Source organism: Rhynchophorus ferrugineus, unplaced genomic scaffold (genome assembly GCF_030347505.1).
Source record: "Rhynchophorus ferrugineus isolate W39M unplaced genomic scaffold, kcgeb_rfMv2 rfM8, whole genome shotgun sequence".
NCBI classification, from domain to species: domain Eukaryota; kingdom Metazoa; phylum Arthropoda; class Insecta; order Coleoptera; family Curculionidae; genus Rhynchophorus; species Rhynchophorus ferrugineus.
The window spans coordinates 12,949,913-12,966,217 of record NW_027472587.1 but is presented as its reverse complement, the minus strand read 5'-3'; the positions used below and the strand labels follow the sequence as shown (position 1 = coordinate 12,966,217).

Here is a 16,305-nt window from a genome sequence, read left to right as displayed (position 1 = left end):
AGAAAGCTGAGAAAAACATCTTCCAGTGATGTTTAATACTTTCGATAACGATCTTTTAATTGTCTGTAATCGTTTTAAAAATAAGTTATTTATTAAAATTGGTCCAACATATTTCGAGAGAGATAAATGCAACTTATAGGGTGAGTAATGAAGAAATGATATTACCGAATGAAACGAATGTATTGTATCCTTTGTTTAGCTTTCTGGTCAACTAAATCTACAATATTATTACACAATTTATACATATGGTACAACGAAAATTTCAGTTACCTAATGGACCAATCATATGAAATAAATATCTTATCTTATGTTTGGTCTTATTATCAAAGAATTTCAGATTTCAAGGCCAATTTTCAGCAACGGCTTTTCAAATTTATAATAAGTGAGTTAGAAGTATTGTGGAGTTGTTTTAAAAGGTATAAGTTATAAATTTTCTATAATTTTACTAGTAAAATAATGAAATTTTAATATTTAGTAAATATATCAAAAAAATTACTAATAGTGACATTTTCACATTTACCATACATTCGCTTAAAATGTACCTTAATGATCCAAAGTGTTTCTCTAATGCTTTTCGTGTGTCAACGCTAGCCACGTTTGCCAAGGAGAAATCCTGCAGCTCCGGATACTTCGCGAATGCCGCCTTCTGCCGATAAAATAATAATTAAGTGAATTTTACCGCAGCGATGTCAATTATTTACCTGTAGCGAGGTAATTTTCGAATAATGAATCTCCATCATGTCGTGATCTGTCAAGGGATCTCCCGATTCATCGCTGATTTCAAATCTGGTGTAAAATTTCAACATATCCAGTAGCTAGAATAAAAAATAAGCGGTTTAGATATACATAATTATAATATCTCTTTCAGTAATTAATATTCGTTTATTGTGATCAAAAAACAAATCTCATCAAATAATATATTAACATGTTAATATAAGGATATTGAAATTATACTTTGTTAATTTTCATCCAATAAAATAGCCAATCAAATTTATGACGTCGTCAAATTTGGCTTTCGGTTTACATCGTTTGCCGGTTTATAACCTAAAATTTTTAATATATTGAAGAATTTTGCAGACACTGGCAACATGGCCCGCCAGTAACAATGCAAATCGAATTTTATAGGCAGATTATGTTACATGTTTGGATGACATAAATCGGTTGTTTTATTTGTCAGGCTATAGTTTGAATAATATTGTAGTATAATATAATTGTGATCGATAAGTTATAAAATAAGGTTAATTCGACATGTTATGGATAAGAGAATACCTTATCTTGATATGGTAAATAGTGTTTTTGTTGATTATTTACCTTATGATTAAATTATCCTTCGACTCAATATCGTGTTTTTTCCCCGCCATTGAATAGTACAAAAACGTACGTACTAAGAATTACGCGTTTTTTAAAGAATATAAACGAGAAGTGAGTTCCATTGAATATTTTAAATTCATTTTACGTTTACGTTATTATTTAATTCGCTTGTTAAAGTAACATAATGATGTCCTATGTAATAGACGAATTTAGCTCCCAGACAATATGAAAGTACCGTTTTAAATTTAAAAAAGCATGATACAATTAGCAATGAAATGCTGTCTTTGCATTTTTGTAGCTTTAACAGTTTATAAAGTTGTGTTTAATAAGGTGGTTACATTTCGAGGTGGTTCCATTGGAACCAAGTCAAGATCTGATGGTGGAATCTGGCAAATCGAGGGAAATTCTTAAATTTCAAAGGCACTTACAAAGTTTTGACATATTTTTTTTAATTTAAAATAATTAGATTCTTGTGTATAATGTTATTGCTCAATTGATGTGATGGAAGACCGAAATTCGTGCAGTGCAAAAGCCGTTTACTTTTTATTTTTCTTAATTTTTGACTTTTTAGTAAGTTCATTATTAATTTTTGGAAGTCGATTCATTTTTTTGTTACAAATATTTTATTTATATGTTTTTAAATAATAACATCAAATATGTCTATCCAGGCGCGTAATGGTATTATTGACGTCTGACAGATGTGTTTTTAATTAACACATTTTTTGGAGCGAAATATCAATAATCAAATAATGAATTAATAAATTATAATCAGCAGTCAGACTAATTCTACTGAACGCATCAATTTTGAGGTGTTGTATGTGAAAACGGTATGTGGTATTTGGTGTACAATAAATTTTACTTTAAACAATGAAGAAATGTAATATTGTCTGATTTAGAACGTTATTTTCGTGATATTAGGCAACAAAGTAAATAAAAGTAAAAATACCTTCATTACAAAATATTTTCCTATAGGTGCTTATAATTTAAACTACCAATCAATTTCGTCGAATGATGATCTCGATTACTCTATGGACCATAAGAATTAGTGGTTTTGTTTGTAATCAGCATTATATATTTTGTTCCTTTTGTTCTGTTCAAGTCTTTTTTTATTATTATTATTTAATTGTTACATTGTTATTAGTCGTTTCCGTCTAACCTACAATTTGTCTTTATGATAACGTAAATCTCGGTGTATAACTACGAGGACCCATCGGCCCTATCTCAGTCTCTGATGAAATAATGTTTATACATGTCACTGTTGTATTTTTTATTATATGCACCTCACTACACAACACTACACAAGATCAGATGGTTTGATTCCTTTGAGTCTGTGTCCTGTTCTGGTGGTATCCAAAAACTTCAATATTCTCATGAGAATGGAGTCTTTCCTCATACCCCCTTGCAATTTTCTTGATTTCTTGACTGACTGTGGGTATCTGAAGGTCTCGATGTAGGTAATCAGTCCTATAGTATTTGGGTGTGCCCACAATACCTCTCAGGACTTTGTTCTGAAAAATGTGTATTTTATTTATGTTACTCTTTGCAGAACATCCCCATAATTGAACTCCGTATGTCCATCTAGATTTCCGTATTTGCTTATATAATAGCAATTTATTATGTACTGATAATTATGATTTTCTTCCAATTAGCCAGTACATTTTCCTATATTTCAATTCCAGTTGTTTTCTTCTTTATATGTTCCTTCCAGCGAAGTTTTGCATCAAGATTCATTCCGAGATATTTAGCGTTGTTGCTATATGGAATGATAGTATATTTAATGTTATTGGCACTTGCACGGTCTGCTTATAGATGACCTGCACATGTACAGATTTACTTTCATTAATACTTTCTTTCTTGTTTGAGTCTAAACATTCTTGTTGTAATGTATGATTTTTATAGTCCACTGCGTTGTTTTGGTAGCATTTTCTGTAGTTTATGAACAAGGCCTTCATGCCAAACCTTATCGAAGGCTTGTGCTACATCTAAGAATATAGCTGAGCATACTTTTTTACTTTCGAAGGCTTCTTCAATAACATCTGTTATTCTGTGGACCTGGTCAATTTTTGAGTGCTTGTTAATAAACCCAAACTGGTCTGCTGGTATTAGATTTTTTCTCTCTATGATCGGTTTTATTCTTTTCAACAGGAGTTTTTCAAAAACCTTAGATATTATTGGCAGCAGTGATATTATTCTATAGGCTTTTATTTCGTTTGATGACTTTCCAGGTTTTGGGATCATTATAATTTCCGCAATCTTCCAAATGCCTGGGACATGTTTTAATCTAAATGCTGTATTGATCAAGTTGGTGAGTTTTATGATTCCCTTTCTTGGTAGTTTTTGCAGTAATTCTCCTGTTATTAAATCGTAGCCTGTAAGTCTAAAAATGAGTATAATTTGGTTCTTTAGTTCAAATAAATTCGCAGACCAGACATATTAACGGGCATAGTTTAACATGGAAAATTTTCGATTACACTCAACCCGCCATATTCACCGGTCACCGCTCCATCCGACTCCCACTTGTTTGTATCTCGTTCTATATAACTCATGGTCAAGAGATTATTTTCAAAAAGCATAAATCAATTATAATTTTAGACGGGTATCTTAAAACATGACGTTGGTGTGAGATATTTTTAGAACAATTATGTAAACTTAGTAGTTTCTTCGAATAACAAAACCAAATTAAAAATTAGTCGGATTAGAAGCCGCAGTGGTTAAGGCGACAGGGCGGTCCTCCTACTGTTGCGGTAGATGCGGGTTCGAACATCACAGGGCTTGGATGTACTTTACGTAAATATATTGAAATAATGGCGTAAAAGGCGGTAAAGAATAAACATCGTCACTAACAGTTTGTCATATTTTCACAACTTGATCCTTGAGAATATGTTTTAATTTATTTAAGAATTTTCCAAAAATTAATTAATTAATTTTCGGAGATATTACTGGTTTCTGTTAGTAGTATGATATCTCAAGTTCTACTGAACCCACTTAGTTGAAACTTGGTGGGAGCCTTCTCTATAGTATATGCTATAGTATCAAAGTAAATAAACTATCAGAAAATTTCGATTTTTGCTATCTATAGAAAAAAAAGGTGTTAATGAGGTCGTGAATTCGATTCCCAACAGGACAGCAACTTGTTTTTATTCTAGTTTGATTGGAAAAATTTTCAAATCACCTAGGTTAGGTAGGGACCCCAAGGCCTGAAACATGCCTTATTTTCAATCATTGTTTCTTTATTTCTATTTTTCCTCATACCGGCTGTACTTTTACTTGGGCTATCCGTTGTAATATTTAATAAAATAACTGCGTATTTTATTTAGTAAATATCTAACATTAAAAAGAGAAAAATACAATATTTTTAGCAAAGACAACTGAACCGACTTCAAAAAATGAATAAAAAACTCACTAAAAAGTAAAAACTATTTCATATATCAAACATGTATATATATATATATATATATATATATATATATATATAAATATATATATATATATATATATATATATATATATATATATATATATATATATATATACTTAAAAAAACGTTTTAAAATATAATATGTACATAATAATATGTACAAAATTAAATAGATAGATATATACATAGATAGATAGATAAATAGGTTTAGATAGGTATAAAGCTAAATTGTGTGTTTATAGTAGAATATAAAATACATGTAGTAGATAGGTTAAATAAGCGTTTTGTTTATTTTTGTTTAGTTATTAATTTAGTATCTAAGTCGGTTCAATTATTTTGTTAAAAATATTTTATACTTTCTTTATTTTATGTATTTTTAAACGATAATAAATATCTTGTAACAATGGATGGTAAAATATGTTCTTTAAATTAATGTTTATAGACTATAATACAATTTTAATGCCGACGAAGCATACAATTCGGAAATTCAATTAATTTTTCTACTTCTAATCAGACTCTGCATCTGCGTCATATCCTTAACAAATATATAGCTAGACGAATAAAGTTAATGTTATATAAAAATTATTTAAATTTGATTCCATACTCCTATAAATGGAATTAACGAATACGCAGATAGTTGTTTTCAAAAATTTAATATAAAAATATAGTAAAGCGTTTTGATAAACGACGATAAAACCTTGAAATTATTAAATAATATAAATACGTTAATGACCTCACTAAATTAAAAGAATTTTATATTGGGCATTAAATTAATTCATAAACATTCCAAAGGTTATCGTTATTATATCAGAAATCAAATGTCAAGAATTATCGAAAACCATTTTAGTTCTTTAATATCGACATTATTCGATCATTATTTATATCTCGTATTTGTCAGGATTTCTTAAGGGGGTACTCTAGGTTACAAATTTCGACAAATCGACGCGATGTTTCAAGCTCTTGATACAGTTTGACAAGGGCGTTCAAAGCATAAGATTAAAATGCATCTTGTTGATTTATATTCAGATTTAGAGTCATATATAACTTTCGACCGATATTTCAGAGACAAACAAGAAGATGCCTACTCTGACTTGATGAAAAAGCAAACAAATGTTACAGTCCTTTATCTCTTGTACACTCAGGACTAAGATAAACTTCTATATTCAATGAAAATGTTGTTGCTACATTTAGAACAGGTCAATTGAAAAGTCCCTGGCCTACTATAGTAAAACATATTTTTATTTGGCAAAATTATTGTTTTTTATTCAATATAATTCCCTTCAAGGATGTTTTGTAGTACGATTTGTCCTTTGATTCAAAATAGGCATCAGTTTCGGCGATCACCCCTTCATTCGACAAACATTTCTTTCCAGCGGGGATTCTTTTGAGATCTGAGAACAGGAAATAGTCGCTGGGACCCAGATCTGGAGAAGGCAGTGGATGAGGAAGCAATTCGAAGCCCAATTCATGAATTTTTGCCATCGTTTTCACTGACTTGTGACACGGTGCATTGTCTTGGTAAAGCAGCAGGTGATTTCGCCCTTCAAACGGTCCAATAACGCTATGTACTAGTCGCTGTTGATGGTTCAAAAAGCAATATTTTATCAATACGCGAAATTCCTTTTTATCCAATTTTTTCACAACAACAAAAGTTGTTTCACTCAAAATGCTATAATTCACAAACTAATGATCCGAGAGCTGTCAAATTTATACGCGCATCTTTTGAGGGTTGGGGGTAACTAAAAAACATATGTATTTAATTCTAGTAGCGCCATCTATGTATCAGGCTAGGGACTTTTCAATTACCCATTATTCTAATTCTATTAATATATATATATATATATATATATATATATATATATATATATATATATATATGTTTCTTTGTCGAATGCCGGGTTACTAATACAACTCTCTCTTAAGGGTCTATTCTTAAGGGGTTATACTTTGAAAATATGAAAAAAAAATGATTTTCACCAAATGTCTACACTAGAGTACCCTCTTAACAATTCAAATCTCATTCAAGAATAGTAGTAGGATACCAAACCAGTGCGCGAGAGATATTTATGAACCAGTCACAATCAGAGAATCGTGTCGTTCGCATGTTAACCAGCGATTGCAACAGAAATAGTTATATCTTTTGTAAATACTGTTTATAACAATGCAATAATAAACAAGTAACTATAACTTAGTAATTAACAATTTAATATAAATTATTAAAATATAATATTAATTAAATATTTAACTAATTGTTTAATTAATTATTTGTTGTTGTCAGTTCTAGTTCCACATGTTTTTGGTAGTAGTGTGTGGCTGTATATGGCTCACGACTGTATTTAGTGGCTGTAGTGCAAGACAGTGTTGTGCAGATACAAATCAATTTTTCTCGGATGATGGACGATGTGGCGGGAATGTCAAAATCGATTTTGACTGCGACGGTGTGCATATACCTCTTAATATAACAGATTTAGGTGAACTCGGCTTCAGTTTTTTAAATAACGGGAGTCTTATTGGTCAGGATGGGATCATACAGTTAGTATATGGTTTGGTATGTCATTATGTTATTAAAACGCAGCTTCATTCTAGATATTGTGAAACGACAATCCACGTACGAGATATTTCCTATGGTGGTCTTATTATTTGTTATATACCCGACACTACTTTCGTTGCTGAAGAGAACAAAATCAAAGTGGCGGCCATATTGGGATATGTTTCTCTTCCTTTTATTATCTGCACAATCTATATATACTGGTCCATACCCATACTGCATGACCTACAGGTTAGTATCGCAAAAAATGATTTCAATTTTGAACAAGCAGCGAAGAATGTTTCCTGTTATTTCTATCATTTTTGTCACCAAATCAGTTATTACGACGTGTCCTGTGTAGGGAGGTATATCGACTATCAACATTTTAAAAAAATATCGATATTTCCTTACAACATCCCTAATTTTTGACGCAGAAAGTTTTTGAACACGAAGACCCCTGAAAAACTTCAATATTTATTAATATTACCGATATTTCCTCGCAACATCCCTAATTCTCAAGGCAAACATCTTTTAAAAACAAAGGGAAATCTCCTGAAAAAAAGTTCAATATTTATTTAACATATCGATATTTCCTTCCAACATCCCTAATTTACGAGGCATATTTTTTTTAAACAAGGGGAAATCTCCTGAAAAAAAGTTCGATATTTTTTAACATATCGATATTTCCTTACAACATCCCTAATTTTCGACGCAAAAAGTTTTTGAAGAAAAGGGCAAAACCCCTGAAAAAAGTTCGATATTTATTAATATTACCGATATTTCCTCGCAACATCCCTAATTCTCAAGGCAAACATCTTTTAAAGACAAAGGGAAAGATCCTGAAAAAAGTTCGATATTTATTTAACAATATTGATATTTCCTTTCAACATTCCTAATTGTCGAGGCATATTTTTTTAAACAAAGGGAAAGCTACTGAAAAATAGTTTGTTATTTTTTAACATATCGATATTTCCTTACAACATCCCTAATTTTCGACGCAAAAAGTTTTTGAATAAAAAAGCCATATTCCTGAATATTCGATATTTATTTGACAATATCGATATTTCCTTGCAACATGCCTAATCTTCTCTAGACTAGATCAAAATATACAATGTTGAAGAATTGTTCCCAATATTTCTGATATATTTATTACTGAACAAGTGATTCGTTTAGGGATGTCGTCCGCCAAGAAAAAAAGTTCGATACTCTATTTTAAAACTATCGAATTTCGAAAAATATCGGATAAAATCATATCATTAATATCAATCAAAAACAGTCAAGAACAATATCGACATATCGGCCAAAAATATTGCTATTTCTTCAAAATCGATGTCGATATTGCTTCAAAATACTAGGTTTCAATATTCAAGGGGGGGGGGGGAATCTTCTGTTCGATACTCTATTTTGAAACTATCGATATGTTTTCGGCATCTTTAATCCTGTGTCTAGATGGCGATTGATGGAATCAAACTGATTGTAGCTGTCTTTTTGCAACATTTAAATCAAACAAAAACGAACTTACCATATTTTTATCAGAAAATATCGGTCAACAAATATATAGGTATTTTGGTAAAAAAATATCGATATTTCTTCAAAATAATATCGATATTGTTTTAAAAACAGTAGTTTTAATATCGATATATCAGCAAAACTATCGATATCGATTCTCCTTCAAAAAAAACTTAATATCTTAATATCAATACCATAGCATAGCATCTTTAATCCTGTGTCTAAATGGTGACTGATGGAATCAAACTGATTGTAGCTGTTTTCTTGCAACACTTAAGTCAAAAAATAAAAACGAACCATATTTTAACTAAATGATAAAAGAAGATGCCCAAGAACATTTCATAGGCGTCCCAAGTTAAGTATTCGATAAAACCATATAGGCAGGACAGTTCGAAATAATCCTAATAGAAAATAAGCTAAAATTGAATATCTTATAACAATGATATAATATTTTTATCCGTAGTATAGTATGTATGAGTAGACGGGATGAGTGACAAAGTGATTGGATTCTTATTAACCGATCTGTAGTAAACCGAATAATTACTCATGTTATCGGATTCCAAAAATTACCATTAATCAGTGATACAATTATTTGCTACACAAATACCTCATTATAACAGATACTAGGATGGAGACTTCAATAAGTTTGCGTAAACAGAATATAAATTAAATAATAGATTTATGGTTGTTTTAGTATAATTTTGCTAAAAACTAGTGAACTAGAAAATAATATCTGGGGCACCATGAATATTAAATTATTTTTAACAGGTCAGTTGAAAAGTCCCCGGTCTACCATAGTAAAACACTTTTTTTGGAAAAATTAGTTTTTTTTATTCAACATAATTCCCTTCAAACGTAATACACTGATTACGATACCATTTTTGTAATACGATTTGTTCTTTGCTTGAAAATGCGGCTGATTTTCCGCGATATCCTCCTTCAAACGGTCCAATAACGCTATTAATAGGTAGTCAATGAAAATAATTCCATGCGCATTCCTAATACAGACGCCACAACCTTACCAGCCGATTGTTACTTTTTCCCACAATTTGGAGTGGTTTCATTGTGTGCACTCGGATGACTGTCGATTGGACTTCGGAGTGAAATGATGGAGGCATGTTTCATCCAATGTCACATATCGACGCAAAAACTCGGGTTTATTACGCTTGATCATCTTCAAACACTGCTCCGAATCATCAACTCGTTGTTTTTAGTAAAAAGTGAGCTCCCGCGGCACTTACTTTGCACAGACTTTCTCATACCCAAATATCCGTGAATGATATGATGTACACATTCAGTTGATATTACTGCGTTCACCGTCTTCGGTGCACATTTCACCACGTCTAAACTTAGTGTATCAATCCTTGATACTTGATTTTCCTAGGGTAGTGTCCAAAAACTCGGCATCAACACGCGAAATTCCTTTTGATGATGCATTTTTTCACAATAACAAAAGGTGCTTCACTCAAAATGCTATAATTCACAAACTAAATATCCAACAGCTGTCAAATTTATACACGCATCTTTTGAGGGTTACGGCTAACTAACAAAACATATGGGTTTAATTCTAGTAGCGCCATCTATGGGTCAAGCCGGGGACTTTTCAATTGACCTGTTATTGAGTAACCTAGTATATCCGTTTAAGCTGATTAATTGCCTCCATATCAAATCAAAATGGTCAAAATACGTGGGTAGTTCTGTTTATAAACGAGGCACGTACTTATAACGTTATGACATTTTCAATTAGGAATATTAAACGTTAAAACATTCGAATCGAATGATAAACGATTATGGCCTAAATAAACAAGGAATATCGATTTGGACAGGAAAAACCGAACGAGTTCTTCTTCGGTAATGTCGCGAAAACATAGATATTCGATGATTGTGTGATCTATAAGGACTGTGAATTAATTTTGAAAAACTTATTTACTTATGGTGTTATCAAAAAATAGTATGACCAAATTTAAAGTGGTCATTTATTAGGTACAATATAGATATAGTCTATTCAAAGTTTTTTTGTACATACGTCATCAAGATGTTTAATGTAATGCCTGCCGCAATTTGTAAATTCGTTTCAGAATCAGACTATATTTTCCTTCTCAATTTAATAGGACAATTGAAAAGTCCTCGGCCTACCATAATAAAACACTTTTTTTTATTCAGCATAATTCCCTTCAAGGGTGATCCACTGATTATAGCGACCTTCCAACTTTTCGATAGCATTTTTATAGTATGACTTGTTCCTTTGCTTCAAAATAGGCCTCAGTTTCGGCGATCATCTCTTCATTCGGCGAAAATTTCTTCCCAGCGAGCATTCCTTTGAGATCTGAGAGCAGGAAATAGTCGCTGGAGGCCAGATCTGGGGAATACGGTAGATGAGGAAGCAATTCGAAGCCCAATTCATGATTTTTTGCAATCGTTTTCACTGACTTGTGACACGGTGCATTGTCTTGGTGAAGCAGCACTTTCCTTTTCATCAAATGCGGCCGTTTTTCGGCGAATTCGTCCTTCAAACGCTGTTGACGGGCTTTCCTTTTTTAAGGTAGTCAATGACAATTATTCCATGCACATCCCAAAATACAGACGCCACAACCTTGCCAGCCGACAGTTGCATTTTCCCACGCTTTGGAGCGGATTCATTGTGTGCAGTCCACTCGGATGACTGTCGATTGGACTTCGGAGTGAAATGATGGAGCCATGTTTCATCCATTCTCACATATAGACGCAAAAGCTTCGGTTTATTACACTTGATCATCTTCAAACAGTGCTCCGAATCATCAACTCGTCGTTGCTTTTGGTTAAAAGTGAGCTCGCGCGGCACCCACTTTGCACAGAGCTTTTTCATACGCAAATATTCATGAATGATGATATGATGTACACATTCAGTTGATATCTTTAGAGTGTCTGCTATTTAATTCAATTTACGGTCATTTAAAATCATTCTGTGGATTTTTTAAATGTTTTCGTCGGTAACAACCTTAATTCACCACGTCTAAACTTAGCGTACCAATCCTTGATGGTTGATTTTCCTGGGGTAGTGTTCGTAAACTCGGCATCAAGCTAAGTTTTTACTTCAACTGTATTTTTTCTCTTCAAAAAGCAAGATTTTATCACCACTCGAAATTCCTTTTTATCCATTTTTTTCACAATAACAAAATTTGCTTCACTCGAAATGCTATAATTCACAAACTAATGATCCGACAGCTGTTAAATTTATACACGCATCTTTTGAGGGTTAGGGCTAACTAAAAAACATATGGATTTAATTATAGTAGCGCCATCTATATGTCAGGCCGGGGACTTTTCAATTGGCCTGTTTATGTATCGAATCACAGCTAGTGCCATTTAAACCGGTTACAAAAACGGAAAAGTAATTATATCACGTCAGAATCTAAAAGCCTGAACGATTGACGGTGTGATCCTCTTGAAGAGGTTACATTAATTCCTACCAGTACCACTTTTACGTCTGACTAATTTTTTGCTCCCAGCAATATATTGTCATCAGCGGCGGTTCCTCAACATGCACATGTGTACCTGCAAGACGCTGCGATTGTACACGTTAATGCTAATGCACGCACGCTGACGTTGTGCACCCCCAAAGTAGGGATGTAGAAAAAATATCGTTATTTTCTGAAAACAATATCGATATATTTGGCCGATATATCGATATTTTTTTAGCCGATATTTTTCGCTATTTTTTCAAAATATATTAAATATGATTTGAATATGTTCAAAATATATTATATATATTATACATTAAAAATGATATTTTTTCGGTGCCCAACACCCCTACCTCAAAGATTATTCCAAAGATATTGAATGACGCGCCGCCGCTGATATACAAATACTACAGCTTTGTTTGTACTTATTGTTTTTCTTTTTTACTTTTCACCCAGGGTATCTGTATCATAAACTGCTTGACGGGCCTAGCGTTTGGTCAAACCTTTTTAGGAGTTCTGCAACTGGCGGATCTGTATCACGCCGCCTGCGAAACGTTTGCTTTAATAACGTACTCAGCTTTTATGTATATGTTTTTCTGGCTGACCATACTCTCATTTAACATTTGGAAGACCACAGTGTTAGTATCAAAGTATATTTCGATGATATATTTAAGAACAGGGGTTTCTTTCAGTGATCCTCAATATTTATCGGCGATAAGGAAATGGAAATTCGCGTACTACTATTTCGCGACAGGTGGTACCTTCATCCTCTTAACGGTGCTATTATTATCGCATTATAGCGATTGGATTATATTCGAAGGGATAAGACCGGGAATCGGAGAGACATCCTGTTGGTTTGTATGTAAGGATATAATATAAAATCGCAAATATATAAATATTATTTCACCACATTATCTTGCAGCTATACGGGAAACTCTCATTTATTTTTACGCCCCCATATCGGTATTACTATGTGTTAACATTATATGTTACGTGTGGACGGTAGTTATACTATCACAGAGGATACTACATAGCAGGAGTAAAGTATTAAAATACAGGTAAGTTATCAACAAATCATGAACTCATACCACATTCATCTATAATATATATAGTCCGTCCAAAGTTACTGTGAACATACGTCATCAAGATGTTTAATGTAGTGCCTGCCGCAATTTGTAAATTCGTTTCAAAATCGGACAATATTTTCCTTCTCATTTTATCCTACTTAAAAAGAGACACAATGCTGTCTGATGAGTTCGAACATGTAACCGAACCAGCCTGTCAAAGTCGTCCGGTTGTCAAACGTATGCAAAATTCTTGAAAACAATAGCAATAAGAGATTATAACTCTAACCTATAAACTATTGTGGCCGTATAATTAACTGTAGTTTTTAGATGTACTATAATGTTAAAATAAATTATATTTAATAACATTTTTGTATCATAATTATATTTAGACTAGAACTTTGTTTTGTAAGACAAAATAAACTAAAAATCACCAGTTGACGCGGCAACATTGCACCGTTTTAAAGTCATAAATTCAGATAACTTATGTTCACACCAATTTTGGATACAGTATAGTTATAATATATAAGGTTCTTTAAAACATATATGTATAGTCCTTCCAATAAAACAGCTAATGAACGTCATCAAAATTTATAATGCAACGTTAAATATCAATGTAAATAAAATAATGAAATAAAAATAACATCCTAAAATATAATTTATTTTAAATTTACAGTACATCTAATGCTAATGCAGTTACACTAAAATGTGACAACGGTTCCATCTAACGGTAAAGTTTCGTCTCGGCAAACAATGGAATTGAATCGTGAACATATTCGTGCGATGATTTTTTACCATTTCCGACGTAGATTATCACAATAAGAGTGCATCAATCAACTTAATTTGACTTTTGGCGATGAAGCTCCATCAAAAACCATCGTGTATCGCTGGTTTAGTGAATTCAATCGTGGTCCGATAGTTCGCTGTCCGAGGAGTTTCTTGAAAGTCGTCCAAAATTGTCTATTGTGCCAGAAAACATCGATGCTGTGTGTGAAATGATTAAGCAAGATCGTCATGTCACCTATTGTGAGATTGAGGCATCCCTAAGCATTAGTTCCATCGTCATATATGCGATATTACATGAACACTTAAAACAACGCTCAAAAAAAAAGGTTCGTGTTGGTTGGTGCAAAGAAATTCTTAAGAAATTAAATCGCGGTGTTTCGACAACTACTTGCGAAGACGTTTATAAAATCGTGACAGGTGACGAATCATGGATATATTCGTATGAGCTCGAAAGTAAGCAGCAGTCGACTGTATGTGTGTTCCAAGATGAACCCACCACGACAATGCGAGCTCTCAAACAAGATACTATTTGAGCACTCAAAACATCGAATTGATGGGTCTTCCACCGTACAGCCCTGATTTGGCACCCAATGACTTCTTTTTGTTCCCATCCGCGAAAAATAAACTGCGTGGTCAACGATTAACACACGAATTTACTGATTAACTGGTCACACACGAATATTTTCTATTGTTTTCTGGAATAATAATAATTGATTTTGATTAAATAACAGATGATTGATTAAACAATTAAAACATGACACACTGAGTAAATATCTGCTTGGAATCATCCTAGTGCTGAGTATTCACGGTGGAGAGGTACCAGAAGATTAAAAAGTCCCATCGAGCGAATGCGTCCGATAAAAAATGAGAATAGGAGCTGGGCCAAAGGTAATCAGAAGAAAGTTACAAGATCATAGTAATTATGATTTCTAAACCAGTCCACCTCATGAAACAACACCATATCGGTCAATATTACTATTGCTGGCAATGTCAAATTATTTGAAAAACTTCTACTGAAAAGGATAAAACCAATTATTGAGGAAAAACTGACCGATAGTTCAAAGTTAAACAAGAAGATGCCTTAGAAAAATGGCCCAGCAAGATGAATCAAAATAAATTAATGGCTTAGTCAGAAGATTAAAGAGACTAAAGCCATTTAATCTAGTTCAGTAAAGTTACAAGTAAAACTCAGTGCACATTAAAAACAGTGACCTAGAAGTTTGTGATTGGCACTATATTTCTCTTTACAAAACTCAAATTGCCGAAAACGTATTTTTTTAAATAATTCGTTCGTAAAAATAATTAACATAAAATAAATATGAATAAACAACCAACATTTTCCTTATTAACCCGGCACTTTTTGCTTTTCACAGATTAAAAGTATGCGTAAGACTTTGCATTATCATGGGAATAACATGGGTATTCGAAATAATCACTGCCCTTATCAAAAATCACGTCCAGTTCGTTGGAAAAGTCTTGATGTAAGTAGAAAGTATACTAAAATTATTGTTAATTTAAGTATCTAACACATGTATGTTTCGTATTCTATCAAAACAAAATTATATATCGAGAATAAAGTCTGGCTTGTTTTTGCAAACGGTGGCTCCTTATCGGACTTTTAAAAAAAGAAATCAGTCTGATTACAACTTGTTGAAAAGCATTGTATTCATTTCACAACATAAAATAACGAGAATTAATCTAAGATCTAAGAAATATATACTTATTAGGCAAATATGTTAATAGCATATATGACGAACAAAAGCGTTTTTAAGAGCAAGGATTTCCACTTTTAGTTGTTTGATTTGTTACTAAATGCAGTTGTTATTACTTTTCAACAAATTAACAATGGCATGTTTATAAAATATTCATCCAAGAATGACATAAAAACCTTTACATATTATTTGCAGTTATATTCTTGACATTATGAATATTCTACAAGGATTCTTAATCTTCCTCATACTAGTTGTGTTCAGGAAAAAAGTACGAAGAGCACTGGCTAACAGCAATCCATGTAACATTACTTTTCCTCGATCTTGGAAAAACCTAGAGGACGAAGAAACAGCATACGAAGACAGAACGCCGATTCCCACCGTTCAATATACCCAAACACAGCTAAATCAACTAATCTAACATCGCTACCTGTGATTTATATAAATGAAAAGACATACATGTTGATTTTCATTTTATTTTTTTTAACTGTAATATAGGAGAATTTATTTTGCGTGCGTTTTAGTTCCAAGGTAATAATTT

General features: G+C 32.4%; 2 protein-coding genes across 4 annotated transcripts in view; one reads left to right on the top strand and one right to left on the bottom strand.

The window, feature by feature from the left end:
- LOC143200835 (RNA helicase aquarius) overlaps positions 1 to 16,305 on the bottom strand; it is a 28,552-nt gene that overhangs the window by 7,883 nt on the left and 4,364 nt on the right. The window contains exons 6-7 of the mRNA XM_076411568.1: positions 702 to 815; positions 543 to 646 (exon numbers count right to left, since the gene is read on the bottom strand). Of these exons, the coding sequence (XP_076267683.1) occupies positions 543 to 646; positions 702 to 815 (218 nt within the window). The remainder of the gene's footprint in view (positions 1 to 542; positions 647 to 701; positions 816 to 16,305) is intronic.
- On the top strand, positions 395 to 16,274 carry LOC143200840 (G-protein coupled receptor Mth2). 3 transcript variants are annotated; one of them, XM_076411579.1, is made up of 8 exons: positions 395 to 416; positions 7,008 to 7,261; positions 7,316 to 7,508; positions 12,662 to 12,843; positions 12,898 to 13,067; positions 13,128 to 13,263; positions 15,429 to 15,536; positions 15,963 to 16,274. In XM_076411579.1, exons 2-8 carry the CDS (start codon positions 7,020 to 7,022, stop codon positions 16,183 to 16,185), a joined length of 1,254 nt encoding a protein of 417 aa, XP_076267694.1. In that variant the 5' UTR covers positions 395 to 416; positions 7,008 to 7,019; the 3' UTR covers positions 16,186 to 16,274. The 3 variants fall into 3 exon arrangements, with proteins under 3 accessions (XP_076267694.1, XP_076267692.1, XP_076267691.1); XM_076411577.1 differs by lacking the exon at positions 395 to 416 and adding an exon at positions 6,763 to 6,871; XM_076411576.1 differs by lacking the exon at positions 395 to 416 and adding an exon at positions 6,773 to 6,906.

Coding starts and splice junctions, on each gene's coding strand:
- LOC143200840 (XM_076411579.1), top strand. CDS start 7,020: ATGTTTTTGGTAGTAGTGTGTGGCTGTATATGGCTCACGACTGTATTT. Junction 12,844..12,897: donor AACATTTGGAAGACCACAGT/GTTAGTATCAAA, acceptor GGTTTCTTTCAG/TGATCCTCAATATTTATCGG. Junction 15,537..15,962: donor TTCGTTGGAAAAGTCTTGAT/GTAAGTAGAAAG, acceptor TATTATTTGCAG/TTATATTCTTGACATTATGA.